At 58.3% G+C, this 23,166-nt stretch overlaps 1 protein-coding gene across 3 annotated transcripts in view; it reads left to right on the top strand.

Annotated features, from left to right (window-relative positions):
* The first annotated feature begins 7,262 nt into the window (after nucleotides 1-7,262).
* TNS2 (tensin 2) overlaps nucleotides 7,263-23,166 on the top strand; it is a 53,529-nt gene continuing 37,625 nt past the window's right edge. The window contains exon 1 of one of the 3 annotated variants that reach the window (XM_074935799.1): nucleotides 7,263-7,578. In XM_074935799.1, coding sequence (XP_074791900.1) covers nucleotides 7,483-7,578 — 96 coding nt within the window. In that variant the 5' untranslated portion in view covers nucleotides 7,263-7,482. Of the gene's footprint in view, nucleotides 7,579-17,201; nucleotides 17,406-21,383; nucleotides 21,742-23,166 lie in introns of those variants that run through there. The other 2 variants (XM_074935801.1, XM_074935800.1) reach the window with 2 other exon arrangements.

Below are 23,166 nucleotides of genomic sequence, written 5' to 3'. Positions count from 1 at the left end.
TTTGACCCCTCTGAGCTGCTGAAGGCCAATTCTAAATCCCCCTCTTGCACTAGAATGAACAGAGCATATCGCTGATGAAAGAGGAAGGGCATGAAAAAGCGTGGGGGGGGGTACAATGTTCTAGGGTAGAATCGGTCGGCATGGGGATGGTAATCAGTGAAGGGTTGGCAAGGCTGGGAGTCGCATGGTTAGAAGCAGGAAGTCAAAATTTTTAGAAAAAAGAAAAGGAGGACTAGTGGCACCTTAGAGACTAACCAATTTATTTGAGCATAAGCTTTCGTGAGCTACAGCTCACTTCATCAGATGTAGCTCACGAAAGCTTATGCTCAGATAAATTGGTTAGTCTCTAAGGTGCCACAAGTCCTCCTTTTCTTTTTGCGAATACAGACTAACACAGCTGCTACTCTGAAACCTAAAATTTTTAGAGCCGATTGAAAACTTCCATCAAAAATGGGAAACTGGGTTTCCGAGTTAATGCCACTTTTCACGGGAAGTGGCTGCTTGCCTCGAAAACTGTCGCCTTCTGGCCAAAACCTGAAAAGTTTTGGCTGAAGCCTAAACTTTGTTTCAAGTTTTGTTCAGAAATTGTCTGTTTTTCCAATACAAAAAATGGAAACCTGTCTTCTGCAAATGCCCACAGAAGCAACAAATGGTTGGTTTTCATGGCAACTTTGCTGTTAGGAGCAAGGAAATGTTTTTTCATCCAGCGCTAGCAGCTTGATTTAGCTGCAGTGTGAGCTGGAGGGTGCCGAGGGCGGGTGACCCTGTCAATGAGGTAGGACAGACCCTGGAGAAAGCACATTCCAGGCATATCCATGCGAAGCATCCTCTTGCCAGTGCAATCCTCGGGCCGGGTTTATCACGTCTGACTCCTGGCACAAAGCCGTGGGGCTCATGGAAGAAGCATCACCATGATTCAAGCATGTGATACGCACCCCAGTTTGATCTGGTGCTAATAAAGTTCACTCCTGCAGCTGCCCGAGGCTGGTGGTATGAACAATCCAGACCCAACAGATTGCAAAATGGGCAGCTCCACCCAGGCCATCTAACAAGGGCGGGTGATGCCCCAGGGGAATCTTCTATCTATGTTAAGTATATAAGATCTACCATGCTGGGTCAGACCAATGGTCCATCTAGCCCAGTAACCTGTCACTGACAGTGGCCAGTACCAGAGTATCATGGAGAGTGTACAGCACAGGGCAATTTGGCAGAGATCCCCCCCTGTCTTCCTCTTTTGGCAATCAGAGGATTAGGATCCCCCTTATTAGGATGAGGGATTACATCCCTGATCATCTTGGCAAATAGCTACTGATGGACTTGCCCTACATGAACTTAGCTAACTTTTTTAAAACCCAGTTACGCTTTTGGCCATCACAACATCCCACAGCAATAAGTTCCACAAGTTAACTGTGTTGGGCAGAAAAGCATTTCCTCTTGTTTGTACTAAAACAACTAAAACCTGCTGTCTATTAATTTCAGGAGGAGATCCTGGCTTTCACGTTGTGGGAAAGGGTAAATAACACTTCTCTGTTCGCTTTTTCCACACCGCTCTTGATTTGATAGACCCCTATCATATCCCGCCGTAGGCATCTCTTTTCTAAGCTGAACCGTTTGAATCTTTTTAGTCTCTCCTTGTACCGAAGCCATTCCAGGCCCTTGATTATCTCGGCTGCAATTCTCTGTCCCTTTCCCAGTTCCACTGTCTCCTGTTTGTGATGGAGTGACTCGAACTGGGCACAGGATTCAAAGCGTGGGTGCACCAGGGATTTACATAGTGATATTTTCTGTCCCTTTTCCCTAATAGTTCCTAACCTCCTGTTCACTGCTACTGCTGCACTTCAATGGCCCCAGTAGCACCCAAGCAGCTCACAATCCTTAATACCGTTGTTCTCACGCTCCCGCTGCAAGGTAGGGCAGTGCTGTTATCCCTGGGGAACCGAGGCACAGGGTCTATCTACATTATACTCAGAGGGGGTGTGTAGACATACAACAGCTCGCTTAGCTTTAATCTCGCTACCAGCAGCCATGCCGCCAGCCACACAAGTCATCACCCCAGGGTTCCCGGTGGGCATGTGCAGCTCCCAATACTGCAGCTTCACCCCTTTAGTACTCACGCTAGCTAGATTCACAGCCTGTGACAGCGGTGTGGACGTATCGCAAATCACCCGGGACACCTGGAGCAGAGCAACCTGGGTCTCCTAAATCCAAAACGAACCCCTAACCATGAAGCCATCCTGCAGTCAACCGACAGCCTTGGAGCCAGGGGGCGGGAGCTTTTGGAAGATCATGATCCGCTACTCTGGAGGAAGACCCGATCGCTAAAGTAGCTGATCCCTGGCCCGTTCCTGGCTTTGCAGATCAGGACCAAAACCCATGACCTGCCAGCAGAAGCAGGGTGGGAGCCGGCGCAGGGAGCTAGATGCTAAGGGTTGATTTTTATCCAGACGCCGTGGCAGTCCTGAGCTGCTTCAGGGCCTGTGGGATATTGAGTTTCTGTCTCTGTTATTAAAATGCCCCGGGATCCATTCGCCACTAACCGCGCATAGCTCCCTAGAGCCCCCAGCTGGAATGCAAGGCAGGGGCGGGCGCCCAATGCGTGGGCCTCGGTGAATTTTGTCACTGCCCAGATACTGGGGGGCTGGGCCCTTTGTAAAGACCGAGCGAGGTTAGCTGCAGGTAGGGAGATCCGGAGAGATGAGTGGGTTAGCTAGGACTCTGCTTCATAGCCAGCCTATGTGCTGAGATGGGAGACGTCAGACCCCCGGTGACTCATAACAAGCAGGGCTGGAGCCTGCTCTCAAGTCAGCGCTTTGACTAGGTGTAATTGCATGTCTGCCAGGTTTGTCCTATTAGCCGTGCCCCTTCCCCCCCACCCTCCATCCCAACAGCAGAAATCTAAACCTGGGGCCCCGGCCAGTGGCCCACAGAGGGGGTCTCCCAAGCCAGCAGCGACAGTAGGGGCCGAGCTGAGCTCATCTTAGCTTGATGGGGAAGAGTCCCTCAGGGGTTAGCGCCTTGATTCACCTGGGTTCAATTCCGTGCTTTGTCTTCTATGCCCTTCCGCAACTCAGTTAGCCACTCTGTGCCTCAGTTTCCCATCAATACGAGGGGAATAATAGCCCTGCCCTGTCTCTCAGAGGGGTTGTGAGGGTAAATCCATTACCCATGGCAACGTGCTTTGAGAGCTGTTGAGGGAAGGTGTTGACTGTTCCGATTTCTCTCTCCAGCCCTGCTTCCAGCACCTCCCTCTCAGGGGTGTCTTATTCCCCTGGGAAATCCCAGGGGCAGCTCTGCCAGTAGTTCAGACCCATGGTCTCCTCCCCTGCATCTCCCCTTTCCCAGTCATGGGAAAAGTCAAATCTCCAGAGAGAGACGGAGCTTGATAAGTTCATGGGGGATAGGTCCATCAATGGCTCTTCGCCAGGATGGGCAGGGATGGTGTCCCTAGCCTCTGTTTGCCAGGAGCTGGGAATGGGTGACAGGGGGTGGATCACTTGATGATTCCCTGTTCTGTTCATTCCCTCCGGGGCATCGGCACTGGCCACTGTCAGAAGCCAGGACACTGGCCTAGATGGACCTTTGGTCTGACCCAGTCTGGCCGTTCTTCTGAGACTCCTTAGAAAGAAGGAAGGAGTTAGTCAGAGGGTTGGCAGGGGGTGGTTGGCTGGTTCAGAGCTTCTCCCACAGAGACATTAAACCCCAACCCTTTGTTAATTCTCCCTCTTTATGGCACCAGCTAACGTGATCAAGGGCCATGAAAGGGACATTGCGGGGGTGGGGGGTTAGAGGATGCCATGGAGGGCTTAAAAGGGCTTTTGCTGACTGATTTCAGCCATTCCTTTGCCCTTGTTCCTAATGAATTAATCCCGGCCTGGCCAAGAAGAGGGAGCGGCCGACAGAACCCAGGTACAATGACGCAAAAAGCATTCCCACAGTGCGCTCTGGCTGCCGAAGATAAGCTCCCATCGTTCCAGCTCTGACGTTGGGCCAGGCCCCCCACGGGCTGGGAGCTGGGCTCAAGCCCCCAGCCTACGTTACGCAAGGCACGAGGCATTTTGGCAGGAGCTAGAAGGCTGGGCCACTAATGGGCATTAATGGGCATTAATGGCCCGTTGGCCCAGCCACTAGACCGCACAGAAGAGCCGAGCGTTCCCAGGGTGGGTCCAGAGCAAACTGACGAGGCCGATTCCAGCTGGGAAGAGCCAGCCGCAGCATTGGAAGTGAAGGAAGAAGTCACTAGGTTCCCTGGGTGGCAGGTGAACCCCCATTTGGGGAGGCTAGCCAGCCCACGCACCGAAGCCCCGAGCGTGCCCTGCCTCCCCCGCCCCCGCCCCCATGACTGCAGGAACCCTGGTCCCCTGAGTGCCAGGCCGGCCCCAAAACCAGGCCAAGCTGCCGCCCCACCCCAGCGATACACATGGGGAGTTAATGAAGGGTCTGACATGGGCCGGGGGGTTTAAAGCCTCAGGGACTGGCAGGGAAGAATCAGACAGATAAATATGTAAGCGGTTTGTTTTGAAACAACCTCCATATTCAGCAGCCAAGAAAAGTGCTATTTTTAAGGCTGAACTCTGGATAACCTTGAACGTGACCTCTTCCACCCAACCACACAAGCTCCCAGCCCCTCCCTGCCTGCCACAGCACCGGGCTCGGGGTAATTTCAGCAGGCCCCGAAGGGGCACACTGTGTCTTCTTGTTTTGCTGGGACCAATCTCCCCAGATTCCACCCCCCCCCCCCCGCCCCTCCGCTTCAATGAAACGAAGCAGCTGGAACCTGGAATTCAGTGATGGTTTCCCATCCGTATTAGCAGGCTCTGCCCAGCCACCCGCTAACCCCAGTCGTCGAATCGGGAGACACTTCCGCCCCCTGGCAACACTCAGCTTCGGACAGTGCTGCTCTCCCATTCCCTGGAGCTGAGCTCCATTGAGATCTTCTCTCCCCACAGCCTTGGAAATGAAACCCAGAGGCTAGCACTGAGGATCCCTGATGGAGATCAGGGGCCGGGGTGTTGCACAGAGCCCGGGGGATCTGTGTGCATCAGGGAAATTCACACGCATGTACCTGGGATATTAACACACGGTCGATTTCCCCAGACAGGGCCCGAGCGAGAAGCAGCCCCTGAGCCGTGAAGGGGCCTAGAAGTGCTCAAGATCACACAGCAGGTTTCAAGCAGAGCAGCGATTAGAACCCAGGTGTCCTGTCCCCTAGGCCAGTACCTGAGCCACTAGCCAATGCTGCCCCCCACTGCAGAAGACCCATCTTGTGAAGGCAGAGATGATGGACAAAAACGCCTCTGCCCCACATCCCAGGGGCAGGCACTCCTCCAGCACTAAGTGCCATCTGTTTGTTTCCGTCTTGGGCAGGTTTGGGGAGGCGGGTTAACCATGGATTTGCAACCCAGCGGTGACGGCTTCAGAGTTAGGGATCAGCTGGGAAAGGAAACCCAGGGAAAACGGGTCCCAAAGAAGTCGCTGAGAGGTAGCTGAGGCCAGTGGGTGCCTGGGCTGGGAGCTCGGGGGATCAGAGTGAACATAGGGTCTAGGGCCAGATGTCTAGGGACAGCTGCTGCTGTCGGCAGATGTTGCTGCAGTGACTCATTGCCACTGTGCCTGCCTAGGCTCGCCCATTGATTCCATCTGGAGTGGCACGCTCTGGGGCCAGAGGGGGCTTGGCGCTGGGAGCGTAACAGCCACCCCCCCATTGAGATGAGGATCCTGCAGTACTCCAAAGCCAGGCATCAGGATCCTGGCCAGGGCATGGACCCTGCTACACACAGAAACTGCCACGGCTGGGCTTGCAAACAGGCATGGCCCCAAGCAGAACGGCTGAAAACACCGGCAGATCTTACCGCAAAGGATCTGGTTGCAAAACAGGCCCATCTTGCCCTGGAATATCTTTTCCAGAGGGCTCTGCCATGCCAGCAGTCTGCTCCCTGGCCAGTGCTCCCAGTTCAGTCCTGGGAACGATCGCTGGACCCCCATCCTCTGTCCATTGCCAGTGGAAGCTCTTTGATCATGGGAGCACCCAGAGGCACCGAGATCAGGGCTCTCTTGTGCCTGGCGCTGCACTGACACAGAGGGCTCGCAGTCCGACCAGGCAAGACAGATGCAGGGTGGGAGAGGGGCCCAGAGAGAAGTGAGTGACTTGCCCCATCAGGGCAAGGAGTAGCCCACACATCCCCTGATTGCTGATCTAGAGCCTCAGCCATGAGGCCACTGCCTAGAGCCCCGCACGTCCCCTCCAGCCTGTCCCCCGGCTCCTCTGCTTCCTGGCCGTAACCCAGCCCCATCACAGCTGCGCTACCTAGTGGGACTCGGCTTCCTCCCGGCAGCAGGAAGGAATTTGTCGCCCGCCTGCTCTGGGATGCTCCTTGTCGACACTGGTCCCTCACAGCGGGGCAACGGTTCTGACCCGCTGACCCCTAGGGACGGGGCGGGGAAGCCCCCCAACCCCAGCCCACGCCTTCCGCATGCAAGAGACGAAATCCACCTTCATCCCTGCCCTGGCTCCATCCCTGTAGAGCTGCTCCAGTGCCCCACCCTCCAGGCACAGCGCGGAGGGGCGCTTCCACCCGCCAGGCCAGGACTCCTGGGTTCTAGCCCAGGCTCTGTCGCCAGGAGGCATCCGACAAGTCCCTTCCCTGCCGCTGACCCCTGGGGGTGGAAAGCTCCATCAAGCCCTTGGCATCATTATCAGTTAATTAACGAGCACTGTGGCCAGCAGAGGCCACTACCCACCCCTACAACCTTGTGGGGGGGGCTCTAAAACAGGGGAGTGCCTCTAGCCCCCCTCCTGCCGGCTCTCCCAGGCCTCCCTCCGCACAGCTTGTGTGGTGCCACGGGGGGGGGGGGGGGCAGATGCCTCGTTCCTCCATTTCTCTCCTTATCTGATCTGATTCCTGGCCATGCGGAGGGCCTGGGAGAGATGGGAAGGGGTGGGTGAGCGGGAAGCAAAGTCATCCCTCCTCTTGTGAGCCGGGCCGAGGGTCCGCAGCCCCAGAGCCGGAAGGCTGGAAGGAAATAGACACACACATAGTCACACATATATATACAGCACGTATATCTATTTGCTCTGGAGGGGTTTCAGAGCAGGAATCTGTTTCCAATTAGCCACTTCCACCGCTTGGAATCATGCACTGGAACGAGGATCCCTTCACCCTTAAAATCTACCCCCTCCCGCCCCCCTGCACCCACATCATTAGCCCCAAAGGTTAAGCCCCCTTCCCCGTCAGCTCCTGGCCTGGTTGCATCCCGGAGATCTTCCGTCTCCACCTGTTGACGGGCCCCAGCGGCGTCAGATCGCAGCTCACCCTGGCACGGCTGACTTTGCTTTGGCACCAGGAGGAATATTATTAAGAGACTGTGTGTCAGAGCAGGGGGGAGCAGGGCAGGAGGTGGAGTTTTCAAGGCAGTTTCAAAGAGCCAGAGGAAGAAAACAGCAGCGTAGACCGAGGAAAAGCCGGAGGGAGCGGTGGGGACCTCATGGGCTGGGGTAGTGGCTCCGAGTGCTGGGGACACAACTGCTGTCAGCCACCCCGGGGGAGCAAAGGCAGCAGAGCAAGAATGCAACTGACCAAGGTGAGTTACCGAAATCTGCGCATCAAGGGGGAGGGGGGGAAGGGTCAGATCATGTGACAAACAGCTTTTGGGAGGGAGGAAGCGCTGCGGGGGGAGGGGGGCGCAGAAGTGTGCGTGGCTGCGAGGGGTTCGCCGTCAGGCGGTGGGAGCCGTTGTTTTGCAAAAGGCAACGCGATCTAGGGGGTTAAACAGGGGAAACAGGAGCCGGGAACTCCCCGGATGGGCCTCCGATTCCCAGCATGAGTCACTTCCCCTCGCGGTGCCTGGCCCCCCATCTGCACAGTGAGGGTCCCAGCTCAGAAACCCCCGTCCAACAGCTCCTGAGGAGAGGGGACACAGGGACTGTTGTAATGGAGCGGAGCAGGGCCCAGCCAGTCCTGCGGCCAGCACCGGCTGATTCAAAGGCAGGGGCAGCACTCCCCAGTATGGACAATTATGCAATAAACATTGCACCAGGGAAGAGCCTTCCTGACTCCCTGGGACTGGCATGTGCCCTGAATTAAATCCCTGGATTTACATCCTGGCTAATAACTAATACCAACTAGGACCAGTGCATGTTCCCCCACAAACAGCCAATCCTTTTGTTTAAACCCTAAATTCCCAGCCGTATCATGAGGCGGTGAGTTCCGCAGGCAGACTAGGATGGAAGGATGCGCTGGCAAATGTTCAGAGGACAAGAAGTGCTGAGTGTGTTCCAAGAGGAGAGGACCTTGCTTTCCTCCAGCCTCCGGGGCTGTCAGAGGGGTTTGAGTCACCCCGCCCCCGGACCATGCGATGGGGGGGGCGGGCCGCCGTAGCAAGGAGGCAGCTGTGTTGGGGCTCCCCGTTGCACCCGACATGATGGGTTTAAGCACCAAGCTGCGTCAGGGAGTTGAGAGAGCTCCTGAACTTTTCCAGCTGGGAAAATAAAGCCCCTCTCTGTGCTGTTTGCATGCTCCACAGGCACGGGGCCTACCCAGGGTTTGTGTTCCCCCTGCCTGCATATTTTAATTCCTCCCCAGGCTGGGAGCTCTCGCTTTCCCTTTCTCCAAGCCTCTCTCTCTGGCCTTCTTGGCACCCTCTGATTCGGAGGGCGTTCTTTGCATTTTTTGAGGTTAAAACCTGATTTGAGGGGATTTTGCGTGTGTGTGTGTGTGTGTTTGGCCGGAGCAAGGGGAGCGGAGGGCAAGTGGGGGAGATCCGGTTGGGGATCCTCACAGACATCTAATTCACGATGTGGGGGGGGGGGGGGGATGTGTCAGGTATCGCTGATGGAGGGGCTAGGAGAGGGAGCGTGGAGAGAAGTGGGGACTCCAGGGCTGGTGGAACAAGTAGCTACTAGGAATCTACTCTGCTGGCAGGAAGCTACTGGAATTCAGCAGGACCAGCTGATGGAACCAACAGGCCAGAACTGCCCCTGGAGATGACGGGGAAGCAGCGTGGTCTAGCAAAGGCGGTGTGATATATTGGCTAGAGCCTTGCTCTGGGAGTCAAAACCCTCTGGGTTCTCTTCCGAGCTTCGCCCCTGATGTTAGATGAGTCGCTTCCCTGCTCTGATTGCTTCAGTTTCCCCTCCCCCACTCTCTGTCTGCGTGGATGGTAAGCTCTTTGGGGCAGGCGCTGCCTCGTGGGCCAGGGGACTGTAATCTCTGTTGAGTGTAATGCAAATCGCGAGTGATTGTTGCTTTGTTTCAGTCAGAAAGTTATTGACTGGATTTGCAGTCTGCAAACGGATCACAGAGCCTTGGGTATAAGGACAGGAGATCCCTCAGTAGAGCTAAAAATGTCACTAGCCTGAGCACGGCTGCTGGGTGGAACACGAGTTGCAACAATGTGTCATTTCATCTCTTCTCAGCCAATAGAAACAGCAGCTGCCTGGGGTTTTAATGAAGTCACAACCCTTTAATGACTGAGCAGAAATGGACGCACAAGGGGAAAACAGCCCTTCCCTGCCTACTCTGCACCCACCCTCTTGAGTCCTTGACGTGAGCTCTGTGATGTGGGGCAGAAGTCTGGGGAGACCTGTTCCCAGAGCTGCCTCTGGCCCGCTGGGTGATGTCAGACGAGTCGCTTGCGGTGTCTTCCCCTTTGCTACCCTGGGGGGCAGGGACTGTGTCTGTGGGGCCCTGATCTAGTCCCTGGGGCCTCAAAGGGGCTACTGCCATACAAATCACTACCAGCAGCTTGTTCTCCCATCGCGGGGAGCTGGAGGGCAGGGCAGTGGGGCGTATGGGAGTACAAGCAGCGGCTCGGGTACCCAGGGAGCAGGCCGACCCGATCAGCAGGGAGTGGCTTTGCAGAGTCAAAGTTTGCAGGAGAATTTCAAAGGTCTTGTTTATACTTGGGACTTAGCGCTCAGAGGCCAGGAACCTATGCAGCAGACAATGGATCGCACCAGCTGCCCGGGGTTAGCTGCACCAGGGCAAGCCGCAGCTTGGTCTGCGTGGGGATCTGTCACACCCTGTCCCTGACTCAGCACTTCCTGCAGCAGAGCCCTCCACATGCCATAATGCAGGGCAGTACTATTAGCCCCGTTGCCCCAAGGGGGAAACTGAGGCACGGCACGGCAAAGTGGCTTGCCCAAGGGCACACAAGATGTCTGCAGCAGAGCAGGGAATGGAACCTGGTGCCCAGCCATACCGCCTGCCCATGCTGGCTGCTGGCCATTGTCTGAACTGGGGCTAATCCCCGGTCTAGACATGGATTTCGGGAGCAGCCTGGGGTGTGTGCGTCAAACCCAGGCGAGGTCTCCCAAAGCCCTGTTACCGTGGCGTAGCCCCGGGTCATTTGATTTCATCGCCCTGCAGACTTTGTCTAGCTGACAGGCAGGGGCACGAGGCGGGAGCTGCCAGGGAAAAAGATCTCATGGATGTTGCAGCAGTCGTAGGGTAAGGCTGGCTGGCTAGGTGCTTTCCATGGGCCCATCAGCACAGCATCTGGGCGCTTTACAGTCATGAATGGATTTTATCTTCACAATCTATTACCCCATTTAGAGAGGGTGAAACTGAGGCCCGGACAGGGGAAAAGAGAGATTTTGAGATTTTTCAGATGCCTAGTGGATAGAGCCCTGGGATGGGACTCAGGAGACCCAGGTTCTCCACCTGGCTCTGTCAGTGACTGTGGGCAAGTCACTTTGCCGCTCCGTGCCTCAGTTTCCCCCTCTGAAAAAATGGACACTAATTCTCTTTGCGCTCCCCTCCCTCTCACCCCCCGCAAAGACATAGAGACCCTCAGCTGCAAGAGGCTCTCCATGCAAAGCAGCATCCCCCGTGTCTTCTGTGAACGAGCTGCTGGTGTCATGTCTCTCGGAGCCAGCGTGTCCGGCCGGAGGGCGGAAGGAGGCTTGAGGGAGGAAAGTGCTTGGGGCGGTAGAGGGCTGTATAGGCCCAGCTCCTGTGTGCAGTGGCATATGCACTAAGTCCAAGCCAGGACTTCGCGCAAGGCAGCTAGGCCCAGCAGCGTCCATAACGAATTATCGAGCCCAGCCGAGCCCCTGTCCCTTGCCTACAACCAGGGTCTCTGTCGGGCCGTGGTGGGGCGCTGTGTCTGTCGAAGGGTAATGCTGAGCCCCAGTTGGTTCCAACCCGGAGACTTAACCTCTCCTTGCCCTTGTGGGAGCTGAGGGGCTGTGGGGGGAGCCTACACCGTGGGCTGGACACAAGCTCAGCTGCACCCCCCCACCCAGCCCAGCCAGGCCCCCAAGGCTGCGAGGCAATCAGGGAGGTTTTCTGGGGGGGAGTCGGGATTTTCCACCCCAGACGTTGCCATGGAGGAGGAGAAAGACAGAGTGTGGGTGGGGGGCAGAGGCTGTGCTGACTAAAGGGTGACAGGCTGGAGGCCGCGGGGGCTCCTCCGTACGGCCCCGGGGTGGGCGAGGCAGCCTGTGAAGGGGGACAGACAGAGTCTGGGCCCCAGGGAGAGCGGAGACCCCTCACAGCTGAAGAATGGGGGGGGTCCCCAGCCCGTGCCCACCCCCTACCCCTAGACCCCACTCCACTCTCCATCCCAGGCCCTGTCCTGCCCACCCCCAGGCCCTCCCGCTCCCTTCCCAACCCTTCCCCTCCCAGCCCCAGCTTGTTCCCAGGCATCACCCTGGCCTCTATCATCTCCCCGTGGCTCCCAATGCCAAAGCCCCTGCCCCATTTCCACCCACAGCCCCCCTGCTCCATTCCCAGCTCCTGCCGGTCCCACATGGAAGCGTGTGCCTGGTGGTAAACCCAGCCAGGCGCCGGTGCCCACCCTGCAGTGAGCCAGGCCGGGCAAAGCGGCTGCTCTGACGACCCCGTTGCTCCGGCCTGGCGCTGCCAGAACATCCTGGAGCCGGGCCACGCGCCTGGCAAAGCCAGGACCCCCCTGCTCAGGTTACTGGTCCCAGCCGCCCAGCTGCCCCCAGGCTCTCCATACAGAGAGCAGAGAGGAGCCTGGCTAGCAACTGGTTCCTGGGGTCAAGGGCCCAGCAGGCAGATCCAGGGGCATCGTGCTAGCCCAGCCTCTGGGGCAGGTCACACCTATTGCGGATACTGGGACCGGTGGGCCTGGCTGGCCCCTTCACCGAGGGGCCTGGGGCCAGTTACAGTGGCTGGGGCGGGCAGGGTTAGAGCTTTTCCCCTGCAGCGTTTCACCTTGGGATCAGCCCAGGACTGTTCTCACCCCAGCCAGCCAAGCTGCCGCGAACCCTCCTCTCTCTCGCCACGAGCCCCTCATCCAGCCCTGCCCCCTGTGTGCCCAGCTGGCATAAAGGGCAGCATCTAGGCCCAAGGAAGAGCAGAGACCCTCCCCCCAGCTGGAGAATGGGGCGGGGTCCCCAGCCCGTACCCACCAACATACCCCTAAGCCCCAGTGGGCCAGTTAGGGCCCAACTGAGACCCAGCAAACTCATCTCATGATGTCCCCCCCGCTCCAGTGTTCCCAGGCTGCAGAACAGACTCAGGGCACTGGGCTGCCAGGGAGCTGTGCCCCAGGCATGGATCTGTCTCTGTCTGCACTCCGCCAGCTGGGAACATGAATGGGGAGATTGGGGGGAAACCTCCTCCTAAGCCAGCCTCAATCCCAGGAGCCCATGTGCTGCTCTCGGGCCCTGCAGCCCCCTGGGCATGGCTCCTAACTCCCCCCCCCCGCCCCTCCCAGGCCCTGGGGAAGCTGGATCTAAGCCAGAATCCCAGCAGCCAGCACAGAAAGGCTGGCCCCGCTCCAGCTCTGATAACAGCCTTCCTCTCCTCGGAGCAGGAGCGTTACCCTGGCATGATGGAGTGACAGTGGCCAGGACACCGGATGCAAACGGCTCAGCCAGGCCCTGCTCGGAGAGGGGGTTGGCCATGGCAGGGCTAATTGCCTGTGATGAGCCCATGAAGGAGGCTGGCTAGGCAGCCAATTCCCTCCCCCACATTTCCTTTCCTCTGATATTTAGCCCCAAGGGAGCTGCTGCCAAGATAATAAATATGTTCAAAAATCCCCCTGAACTGGCAACAGGCCCTGCTCGATCACAGCAGCACAACAGAGACCGGGGCCCTGGTGTGCCGGAGGCGGCACAGCCCCAGCTGGCAAGTGGGGAAACTGAGGCACAAAGCGAGGCAGGGCCTTGCCCAAGGTCGTGGTCTGGGGCTGTGGCAGACCCGAGCCCAGCGCCCAAGTTTCCTCCTTTCCACTCCAGCGCCCTGCCCACTGCGCCACACTGTCTTCCCCTCTGCTCGGCTGTTGCACACATTTCTGTGCGCCGGGCACCTTCCGAAGAGGTGGCATCCTGAATCGCAGGCGGGCAGCCCCTGGGTCCCGCCACCGATCTCTAAGCGCTTTGCAGGTGGGAAGCCCCGCCACGCCTTAGGGAGGGGTGGACGCTAAGGCCCAAGCTGGGAAAGGACCTGGCCAAGGTCACACAGTGAGGCACTTGCAGAGCTTCAGAATCCAGAGCTTCCAACGTCCCCCACTCCAATCATTAGGCCCAACTCCCCTCCTTGACCTGGGATGAGAACCCAGGAGTCCTGACTTCCAGCCCCCTGCTCTAATCACTAGACCTCTCTGCCCTCCTAGAGCTGGGAAGAGAACCCAGGAGTTCCTGACTTCCAGCCCCCTGCTCTAATCACTAGACCACTCTGCCCTCCTCAAGCTGGGACGAGAACCCAGGAGTCCTGACTTCCAGCCCCCTGCTCTAATCACTAGACCTCTCTGCCCTCCTCAAGCTGGGACGAGAACCCAGGAGTCCTGACTCCAGCCCCCTGCTCCAATCACTAGACCCCGCTCCCCTCCTCGAGCTGGGATGGGAACCCAGGAGTCCTGACTCCCAGCTCCAATCACTAGACCCCGCTGCCCTCTCAGAGCCAGGAATAGAACCCAGGCGTCCTGATCCCCCGCCCACTGCTCTAATCACCAAACCTTGTGAGACACGAACAGCTGCTGTGCTCTGATGCTGTTCATTCACCTTTAGCCTTTGGCTGGGTTCAGCGCGGCAGAACCAGACGGGGCTTGTTTCACGCCCTCTCCCAGGTAGCAGCCCCCGGTTAGAAAGGCCGGTACGTAGACTGGCAGCTCTTTGGGGCAGGGGCTGTGTTTATGCAGCCCCTGGCGCACTGGGGTCTCGAGCTGAGATTGGGCGGGGCGCCGATAATGCAAATAATAATAAAGTTGGAGCCCCTTTGCCCGCGGCGTCTCACCCCCGTGCAGTTTGGTGCCTGCTCACAAGGTGGCGCCCCGTGACCTGCGCACAGAGCCCAGGGGCTGATGACGGCACCGAATTTGCTTCCCTTTGGACTTTCACTGGGGCGTCCTGCCCCACTGAGGGAGCAATGGGGCCAGATCCGCCCCCCCACACCCCTGGCACCCCCCCCATTCCACCTTGGAAGAGGCATGAGGCAGCCCACTCGCCGCGGCCCCGTGGTTATACAGACCGGGAGCAAAGGGATGCGGGGGGCTGCAGGGAGCACCCACTGTTTGGTGATGCCCTGGTGAGCGTGGATCAGCCTCTGTTGCTCCAGCCACTCACGGCCACCCCTTGGGCTTCCCGTCCCACTTGGCTGAGCTGGGGCCCGCTGGCTCCAAGCCGTGGAGGTCACAGGAAGCCGGCAGAGTTCCTCCCAAGCCCGGCTCCTGAGTGCTGGGGGCCCTGCCTTCGCCTGGGAGAGCGAGTCAGGGCCACGCCGGGCCTGGGGATGGGACGGCGTCTCTGGGGAGGGGAGGGCGAGATTTGGGAGTCAGCAGGCAGAGCAGGGCCTGGGCGCATCTTGAATGCCAACTTGGGGGGTGTTCAAAGGGGATGGGGGGGCAGCACGGAGCACCTGGGTGCCCTGGCAACCACAGCGACATCCTTGCTAAGAACTATATTAGACCAAGCAGCAGTGTGGTCTAGTGGGCAGAGCACTGGGTTCTATTTCTGGCTCGGTCGGTGACTTGGGCAAATCCCTCCCGCCGCTCTGTGCCTCAGTAATCTTTTTACTACTGACCTCGGCACAAAAAGCGGGAGTGTGCTAATAAAGTCTGCGGATGATACAAAGCTAGGAGCTATTGCCAATACAGAGAAGGACCGGGATATCCTACAGGAGGATCTGGAAGATTTTGTAAAGTGGAGTTATAGTAATAGGATGAAATTTAATAGTGAGAAGTGTAAGGTCATGCATTTAGGAATTAATAACAAGAATTTTAGTTATAAGCTGGGGAGGCATCAATTAGAAGTAACAGAGGAGGAGAAGGACCTTGAAGTCTTGGTTGACCACAGGATGACGATGAGCCGCCAATGTGATGTGGCCGTGAAAAAAGCTAATATGGTCTTGGGATGCATCAGGCGAGGTATTTCCAATAGAGATAAGGAGGTGTTAGTATACAAGGCACTGGTGAGACCTCATCTGGAATACTGTTTCAGAGTAGCGGCCGTGTTAGTCTGTATCCCCAAAAAGAAAAGGAGGACTTGTGGCACCTTAGAGACTCACAAATTTATTTGAGCATAAGCTTTTGTGAGCTACAGCTCACTTCATCGGATGAATACTGGGTGCAGTTCTGGTCTCCCATGTTTAAGAAGGATGAATTCAAACTGGAACAGGTACAGAGAAGGGCTACTAGGGTGATCTGAGGAATGGAAAACCTGTCTTATGAAAGGAGACTCAAGGAGCTTGGCTTGTTTAGGCTAACCAAAAGAAGGTTGAGGGGAGATACAATTGCTCTCTATAAATATATGAGAGGGATAAATACCGGAGAGGGAGAGGAATTATTTAAGCTCAGTACCAATGTGGACACAAGAACAAATGGATATAAACTGGCCATCGGGAAGTTTAGACTTGAAATTAGACGAAGGTTTCTAACCATCAGAGGAGTGAAGTTTTGGAATAGCCTTCCAAGGGAAGCAGTGGGGCAAAAGACCTATCTGGCTTCAAGATTAAACTCGATAAGTTTATGGAGGAGAAGGTATGATGGGATAACATGATTTTGGCAATTAATTGATCTTTAACTATTCATGGTAAATAGGCCCGATGGGATGTTAGAGGGGGTGGGATCTGAGTTACTACAGAGAATTCTTTCCTGGGTATCTGGCTGGTGAATCTTGCCCACATGCTCAGGGTTCAGCTGATCGCCATATTGGGGTCGGGAAGGAATTTTCCTCCGGGGCAGATTGGAAGAGGCCCTGCGGGTTTTTCGCCTTCCTCTGTAGCATGGGGCACGGGTCACTTGCTGGAGGATTCTCTGCACCTTGAAGTCTTTAAACCACAATTTGAGGACTTCAATAGCTCAGACATAGGTGAGAGGTATATTGTAGGAGTGGGTGGGTGAGATTCTGTGGCCTGCATTGTGCAGGTCAGACTAGTTGATCATGATGGTCCCTTCTGACCTTAATATCTGAGTCTATGAGTTTCCTCTCCCATCCCATTTGGACGGTGAGCTCTTTGGGGCAGGGGCTGTCTATGCAACACCCAGCGCGAGGGGCCCCTGGCCTCAGCCTGTTGTGCAGGTGACAATGGGTAAAGGAGAGAGGTCCTAAATCTGTTATATGGCCTGGCCCCCGCATCCTTCGTTACTGTACTGCCCCCTAGCTGGGGCCACGAGAGGGACGGGGTCCTTGCCTCCCCATTGGAACAGAGATTTCATGAAATCTCCCCTGCAGGGAACAAGCCACTGTTAGCCCCTTGGTCCAGCGAAGACGCCCCATTGCCCCTGCTCCCCGGCTAGCCCTGCTGAGGAATGAAAGGAAAACGCGAGGCCGGGGGGAGCGTCGGAAATGTTCCCGGTTCTCGGACTCTCCGGGGAGCGGCCAGGTTTCAAGTGGGCTTCAGGCGCCGTTTGGGGCCAGCCGTGGGGGTCGGGATGGGACCTAGGCCATGTTTGGACCCGGTCCAGCTCAGGTATACAGGCCATGTGCCGAGCCCGAGGGGGCAAGTCTGCCCAACCTCTGACCCCCACGAATCCGGGGGCCACCAGGATTCCTTAGGGCTGAGAGGCCAAGCTATTGATCCCTTGACATTAACGCTTTCTGCTCCTTGCAAGGGAGGTCCCAGGGCTGAGCTGTGTGAGCCGTTATATTAATGCTCCCTGCGGCTGCTGGGCTGTCTGTGTCCGGGGGCTAATCCCCCCCCTCCCCCCCGCCCTTAGATGATTTCATTTCTGTGGCAGGAAGCCAGTACGCTCAGCCTCCTTGCAAGGAGGGTGGGAAAGGGGGCTGGGAAAAGCGGCTGAGGGAGGAGAGGGTGTGTTTTCCTCACCGCTGCTCTGGGTTAAGGGAAGCCGGGGCTGCATTCCGGAGGACTCGCTCTGACCCAGGAGTTTCCCCTAAGCCAGATCGTGGCCGGGGGCAGCTGGAATAAGACAGAGACGCCACTGTGTCCGGCCAAGGGGGGACGAGCCAGCTGCTGGTCAGCAAGATCAGAATGAAGGTAGGGACCGGGCAGAGACCTGGGCCGGCAGGGCAGCTGTCAGCCCCGTCACAGGGCGATGAGTTGGGGAGGATGGAGCGATGCTGGTTCTCTAGGCCGCTGTGTGGGTCCTGGGAATGGGACATAGGATTTAAGGCCGGATGGGACCACCAGGTCATTGGATCTGACCCAGCAAACCCTCTCCTCCCTGCAAGCCACACCCCACAGCTGAGTGCAGACATTCCCTGGGTGAGCGGGAGCGCAAGGGGGAGCCTCTGGCCCTCTCTGCTGGGGGGAGGAGGGGTGTGTCCAATGCGAGCAGCTGGTCCTTAGCGTACAGTTTAAATCAATGGAAGATCTGCAGGGCACTGGGATTCCTGCGGGAGAAATGGATCCCAGACTCGTCATTAGAGAGCTGGAGATTGGGGCAATCGTTACTTTTCTTTCTTTCTTTCTTTCTTTCTTTCTTTCTTTCTTTCTTTCTTCTGAGCCCCAGTGCTGTATTCACTAGGCCACACTGCCTCCCTATCGTACTGCCAGATTCTGATCATTGTTATCCCCAGTGTAAATGCAAAGCATGTGAATGGAGTGACTCCAGATTGACACCGGTCTGAGACCGGAATGTGGGCCAAGGAGGAGAACTGAGCTCCCGTTATATTAGAAGGCAGCGTCATTTAGCGGTTGAACCCTGCCGGCCGTGGCGTCGGGGTTTGTGGCCACTTCCGCTCTCTCTCCAACCAGCTGGCCTCTGTGTTTATTTTATTGGTGCAACCTAATCTGCCCCTTCGTCCGAAAAGGGAACGGTCCAAATTCACCGCTGGCATAAGCACATGCAACTCCATTGTTACACCAGGGAGGCCTTTGATCCCAGACATCTCTCTCCCAGACCAGCATGGGCCGGGTTTGCCAGCGGCCGGGCTGGATTTGCCGGTGCCCCGCATGCTGCCCCTCTCTGTAGAGCTGGCGGCTTGTTTTGGTGCCTGGTCAGGAGCTGAGGGCGTGTGAAAATCTAGTCCGGAGTGGTTCGTTCCGTCGCCACGGCTTGCTGGGTTTGAGGGTGCGGAACAGCTGGGCCGTGGCACCGCATGCCCCGGGTGTGTGTGTGAGAGTCTGCGAGGAGGCGCTCGCGGGTGGATCGGTCGGCGTGGTTTTGCACGAAAGCCGCCGCCCCCCCAGTTGCAACCCCTAGTGTGACTCGTGCCAGGCCTCTGCACCAGGGTGTGCAGCTCCGTGCACGCGAAAACACCCAGCGGGGGAAACACCTTTAGGCCCGGCTTTCGCCTCCCTAGGTCTTCACCCCACGCACCGTCCACCTGTGGAACTCATTGCCAGGGTGATGTCGTGAAGGCCAAGAGTGGGGCCCCAAAAGAATGAGATATGCTGATGGAGGATAGGTCCACCAATGGTTATTAGCCAAGATGCTCAGGGACACAACCCCTGTGCTCTGGGTGCCCCTAAACCTCCTCCTGGACACCAGGGGAAGGTCGCTCAATGGTTGCCCATTCTGTTCATTCCCTCTGAAGCATCTGGCCCCAGCCACTGTCGGAAGACAGGATCCCGGGCTAGCTGGATCCCAGTGTGGCCGTTCTTATGTGGACTCAAGATTTGCCAGATCTCACTATTTGCCTCCTTTTGCTCTACTTGACAGCTGGTTCTCCGGCCAGCCCCGGGCTGAGTCACTCCCCCCAGGGCTGTTCCCAGTAGGAACAAGCAGGCAAAAAGAACTGTTTTCCAGGTCTGGAAACCACGTGGGTGCATCTTAAAGGGGCAGCTGCACTGGGGCCGCAGATCACTTCCCTGGGCTGGGAGGAGCTGGAAGCCAGGCTGGGCGGGTGGGGGATGACGCTGCGGGGGTCCCTACTGAAAACCGCACCCTCTCCAGGCTTCAGTGGGAGACTGCAAGTGGAAAGAGCCTTCCCCCCGGAAGGCCTCTCACCCTGGCAAAGCCAGTTCAGCTGTGCAGACACAAGAGGAGTGGGATGGTTTTGTGGGGTGCTCTGGATGGCTGCTGCACCCCAAAATCATGGTGCTCCCCCGCACCTGGGCTCTGTGCATTCTTGGCCTCAGGGCGAAGCTTCACAGGTGTATGTTTCGATGCTGTCCTGCCCCCAGGGCCATGGGGAGCAAGGAGCCTGCCTGCATAAGGGATGCCAGCAGCCCAGGGAGGAACGAGGTGACTTGTGCCGGGTTGGTACCGTGGGAGGAGTCAAGGCTGCTTCGATCTAGCATGCCAGGTAATCAGAGCAGGAAATTGGCCAGCAGGACTCCTGGGTTCTATTCCTGGCTCTTCTGCAGGCAGGTTATTGCATAACCCACTGCACGGTGTCACACCCCTTCCTCCTCTGTGGCCAGGGCCGCTGTTAAAGGCAGCAGAGCAGATTAGATGGGCCCCTGGTTGGAGCCAGAGTGGTGCCCCAGAGAGCTCACAGTCTAGCCTGAGGATGGGAGGGGAAACTGAGGCTTAGAAAGGGGCCATGACTTGCCCCAGGTCACCCAGCTGGAGAGACGGAGCCGGGCCTGGAACCCAGCTGTCCTGAGCCCCAGGCCAGTCCCCTGACCTCTAGAGCAGGCTGGTCTCAAAGCGCAGGTGGGTCCCGCAGGCCCCCAGAGCCCTTTGCGGGGCACGTGCAGGGGATTCTCCGCGGGACGGGCCGCAGGACTGACCTGAGGTGCTGGGAAACAGGGAGCGTTGGAGAAACTCAGGGAGGGGGAAGCCTGGGTCTGCACGAGAGCTCCACTCCCCCGCAGAGCAGTTAACCCAGGGCCAGGGCGGCAGGGAACTGCGGCGGGAATTTGCCAGGGGCCACTTAATTAGCGGGTCACAAGACTCCAGTGGCAGCCCCTTGGCACCCTCCCAAGGGTGCCTGCGGCCCCGGCCAAGAGCGGAGACAGTGGAGAGACGGAGCAGGGGGACAAGCGTGGAGCAGGGAAGGGGGAGGATGGCGAAGGGCAATTGGGGACCGTCTCCAGGGAGGCATCCCTGGAGGGGCAACAGAATGGGCAAGAAAACAAAACGGGGTGTTCGGGATTCGCCCCCCCCCCCACTCTCGCAGGGCTGCGCCGTGCTCCTCAAGTGGGCCAAGCCTCAGTGCTAGGAGACCTGTCCCGTGAGCACAGGCGGTAGGACGGGCTACTTTTACACCCAGCGGCCCCGGGTTCAAGCCCCGCCATGATCCACCCACGGGTGTGTCCTTCCAGGGGGCTGAGTTCCTCTCTCGGGTGGAAGGGAGAAGTGAAAGCTGAGCTGGCATCTTCCAGCGAAGGCCTCCCAGTGGGAATCTCAAGCCAGGGGGTCTCTTAGTGGGGCTGGGAGCTCTTGGCATGGGAGGGTGGGGATCTGTCGGGGCGAGGGGGCCAGGAATGAATTATTCCTATGCGTGGGGAGGGAGAAGGGGTCAGGTCTTGACTCTCAGGCTCTCTCTGCTGCCTTCAGCGGGAGTGAGAGAAGGTGGGGAGGGGGCTGTCCCAGGCAAAGTCCTGCTGGCATGCACGGGGTGGGGGGGTCAGGTGAGGGAGGGGCAGGTGAGGGAGGGGCAATGCCTGTACGTCTGATGCCTGTGTGTGTACATCTATCCCGCTGTCCCGGAGCCCGTCACCTCCGCTCAGGGCTGGGGGCTCCCGTCCGTGCTTGGGGCCTGCCTGCCCCGGCGGACAGAGGGTTGCTGACCCCTCTAGGCCTGACACTGAACACCCTGCGCTGCTGGAGATAAGCCCGGAGCCGGGGCCAGAAGAGCCGCCCGAGGCATTTCCTGGCTGCCTCTGGGAAGGGGCCAGCAGCCTCATGGGTGTCACAAGTGCGTCGGCGCTCAGCCCTGCCTGGCCCACGGGGTCGCGTCCAAGCCTCGCCGATGACACGCTCTGAGGTGCGCGGGATCGCCAGGCCAGAGCCAGGCCCAGCCGTGTCCCGGCAGGCAGGGCCCCGCCCGCGGTGGCCTTCGCCGTGACCTCAGCGCGAAGGGAAGCAGCTATTGTGAGTCAGGAAACACCAGCTCGTCCCTTCGTCCTGATCCCAGCCCCTGGGCCGGCTTCTGGCTCATTGTTTCCAGCCTCACATCCTATCCCCCGCGCCCTGGCCCCCTCCGCCTCTGACCGGGCTGGGCTGCCGGGGGAGCGAGACCTGTGCTGGGACGGGCTGAGCCCACCGTGCCGTTTGTGCCACCCTGGAGGGGGCTGCATCGGCACGGGCGGGCGCTCTCTCCGGCCGGCCTGGGGCTCTGAGCCAAGAAGGGGACCGGGGCTCAGCCTCTCCGGCCAGCCCCGCACCGCGCCGGCTGCTATGAAGCCTAGGAACACGGTGGAGATGCTGCTGAGGGCGCTAGGAAGGCAAGAAAGCACCCGGGTGCCAGGCTCCAGCAGGGTAGGAGAGGACCCCCCCACACCCTCCTTACCCTCCCACCCCCCAACTCAGCTGACAGCCCCACCAGTCCAGGGAAGGTGGGGGTGGGATGGAGTGGGAAAGAAGGATCAACTCCTCTGCAGTGGGGGGGTTGGGGGGGGGGGCGTGTCAGCAACATAGGGCTCACTTGGGGGTCAAGCCCCTCTCATAGGATCTAGGGGCTTAGACATGGGGTGCACTTGGGGGTCAAGCCCCTCTCATAGGATCTAGGGGGGTTAGACATGGGGTGCACTTGCGGATCAAGCCCCTCTCGTAGGATATGTGGGAATTAGACATGGGGTGCATGTGTGCGTGGGGGGGTCTAGCCCCTCTCAGAGGACCTAGGGGGGTTAGACGTGGGGCTCACTTGGGGGGGTCAAGCCCCTCTCATAGGATCAGGGGGGATTAGACATGGGGTTCAGGTCTGGGGGGGTCTAGCCCCTCTCATAGGATCTAGGGCAGTCAGCCATGGGGTGCACCTGTGGGTCGGACCCTCCACTGGTAACCAAGGTAACATGGAGATGGAGGGGGCCAAGCCCCAGCCAGTGGGAGGCGCTGTCCCCAGCCCATGCAGTGGGAAGGATGTTGAGGGTGGGGGGGCCACAAGCAGGTCCCGGGGCCATCCGAAGGTCCCACGTCCGGCTGACTCAGAAATAGCTTCTGGGAGGGCCCGGCCTTGTGACGGGGCTGTCAGGGCACCAGGGCTCTGCTAATCGCCGGGGCCCTGGAGCATGGCCCAGCCAGAGCCATTCCGGGCTTGGAGCAGCAGGAGGAGAGGCTGGACTGTGGGGCCCCTGCTTCCCTGGGCACAGCACGGCCCGGAGGCTCCAGCTAGTCCCTGGGGCCAGATCGCGGCCCTTCACTAACGGGAGGTGATGAGCAGAGATGATGGTGTGTGTACAGCAGGGACATTGGGTGGGAAGGGTTAACCAGGCAGGGCCCGGCACTGGTACTGGGTGGCACTGGGAGGGAAGGGTTAACCGGACAGGGCCTGGTACTGGCACTGGGAGGGAAGGGTTAACCAGGCAGGGCCCGGCACTGGCACTGGAAGGCACTGGGAGGGAAGGGTTAACCAGGCAGGGCCCATCATTGGCACTGTATGGCACTGGGAGGAAAGGGTTAACGAGGCAGGGACCGGCATTGGCACTGGGTGGCACTGGGAGGGAAGGGTTAACCAGGCAGGGCCCAGCACTGGCACTGTATGGCACTGGGAGGGAAGGGTTAACCAGACAGAGCCCGTCATTGGCACTGGCTGGCACTGAGAGGGAAGGGTTAACCAGGCAGGGCCTGTCATTGGCACTTGAAGGCACTGGGAAGGAAGGGTTAACTAGGCAGGGCCCGGCATTGGCACTGGCTGGCACTGAGAGGGAAGGTTTTACCAGACAGGGCCCAGCACTGGCACCGGCT

Source organism: Natator depressus, chromosome 20 (assembly GCF_965152275.1).
Source record: "Natator depressus isolate rNatDep1 chromosome 20, rNatDep2.hap1, whole genome shotgun sequence".
Classification (NCBI taxonomy): domain Eukaryota; kingdom Metazoa; phylum Chordata; order Testudines; family Cheloniidae; genus Natator; species Natator depressus.
This window is presented reverse-complemented; position numbering and strand designations above follow the sequence as displayed.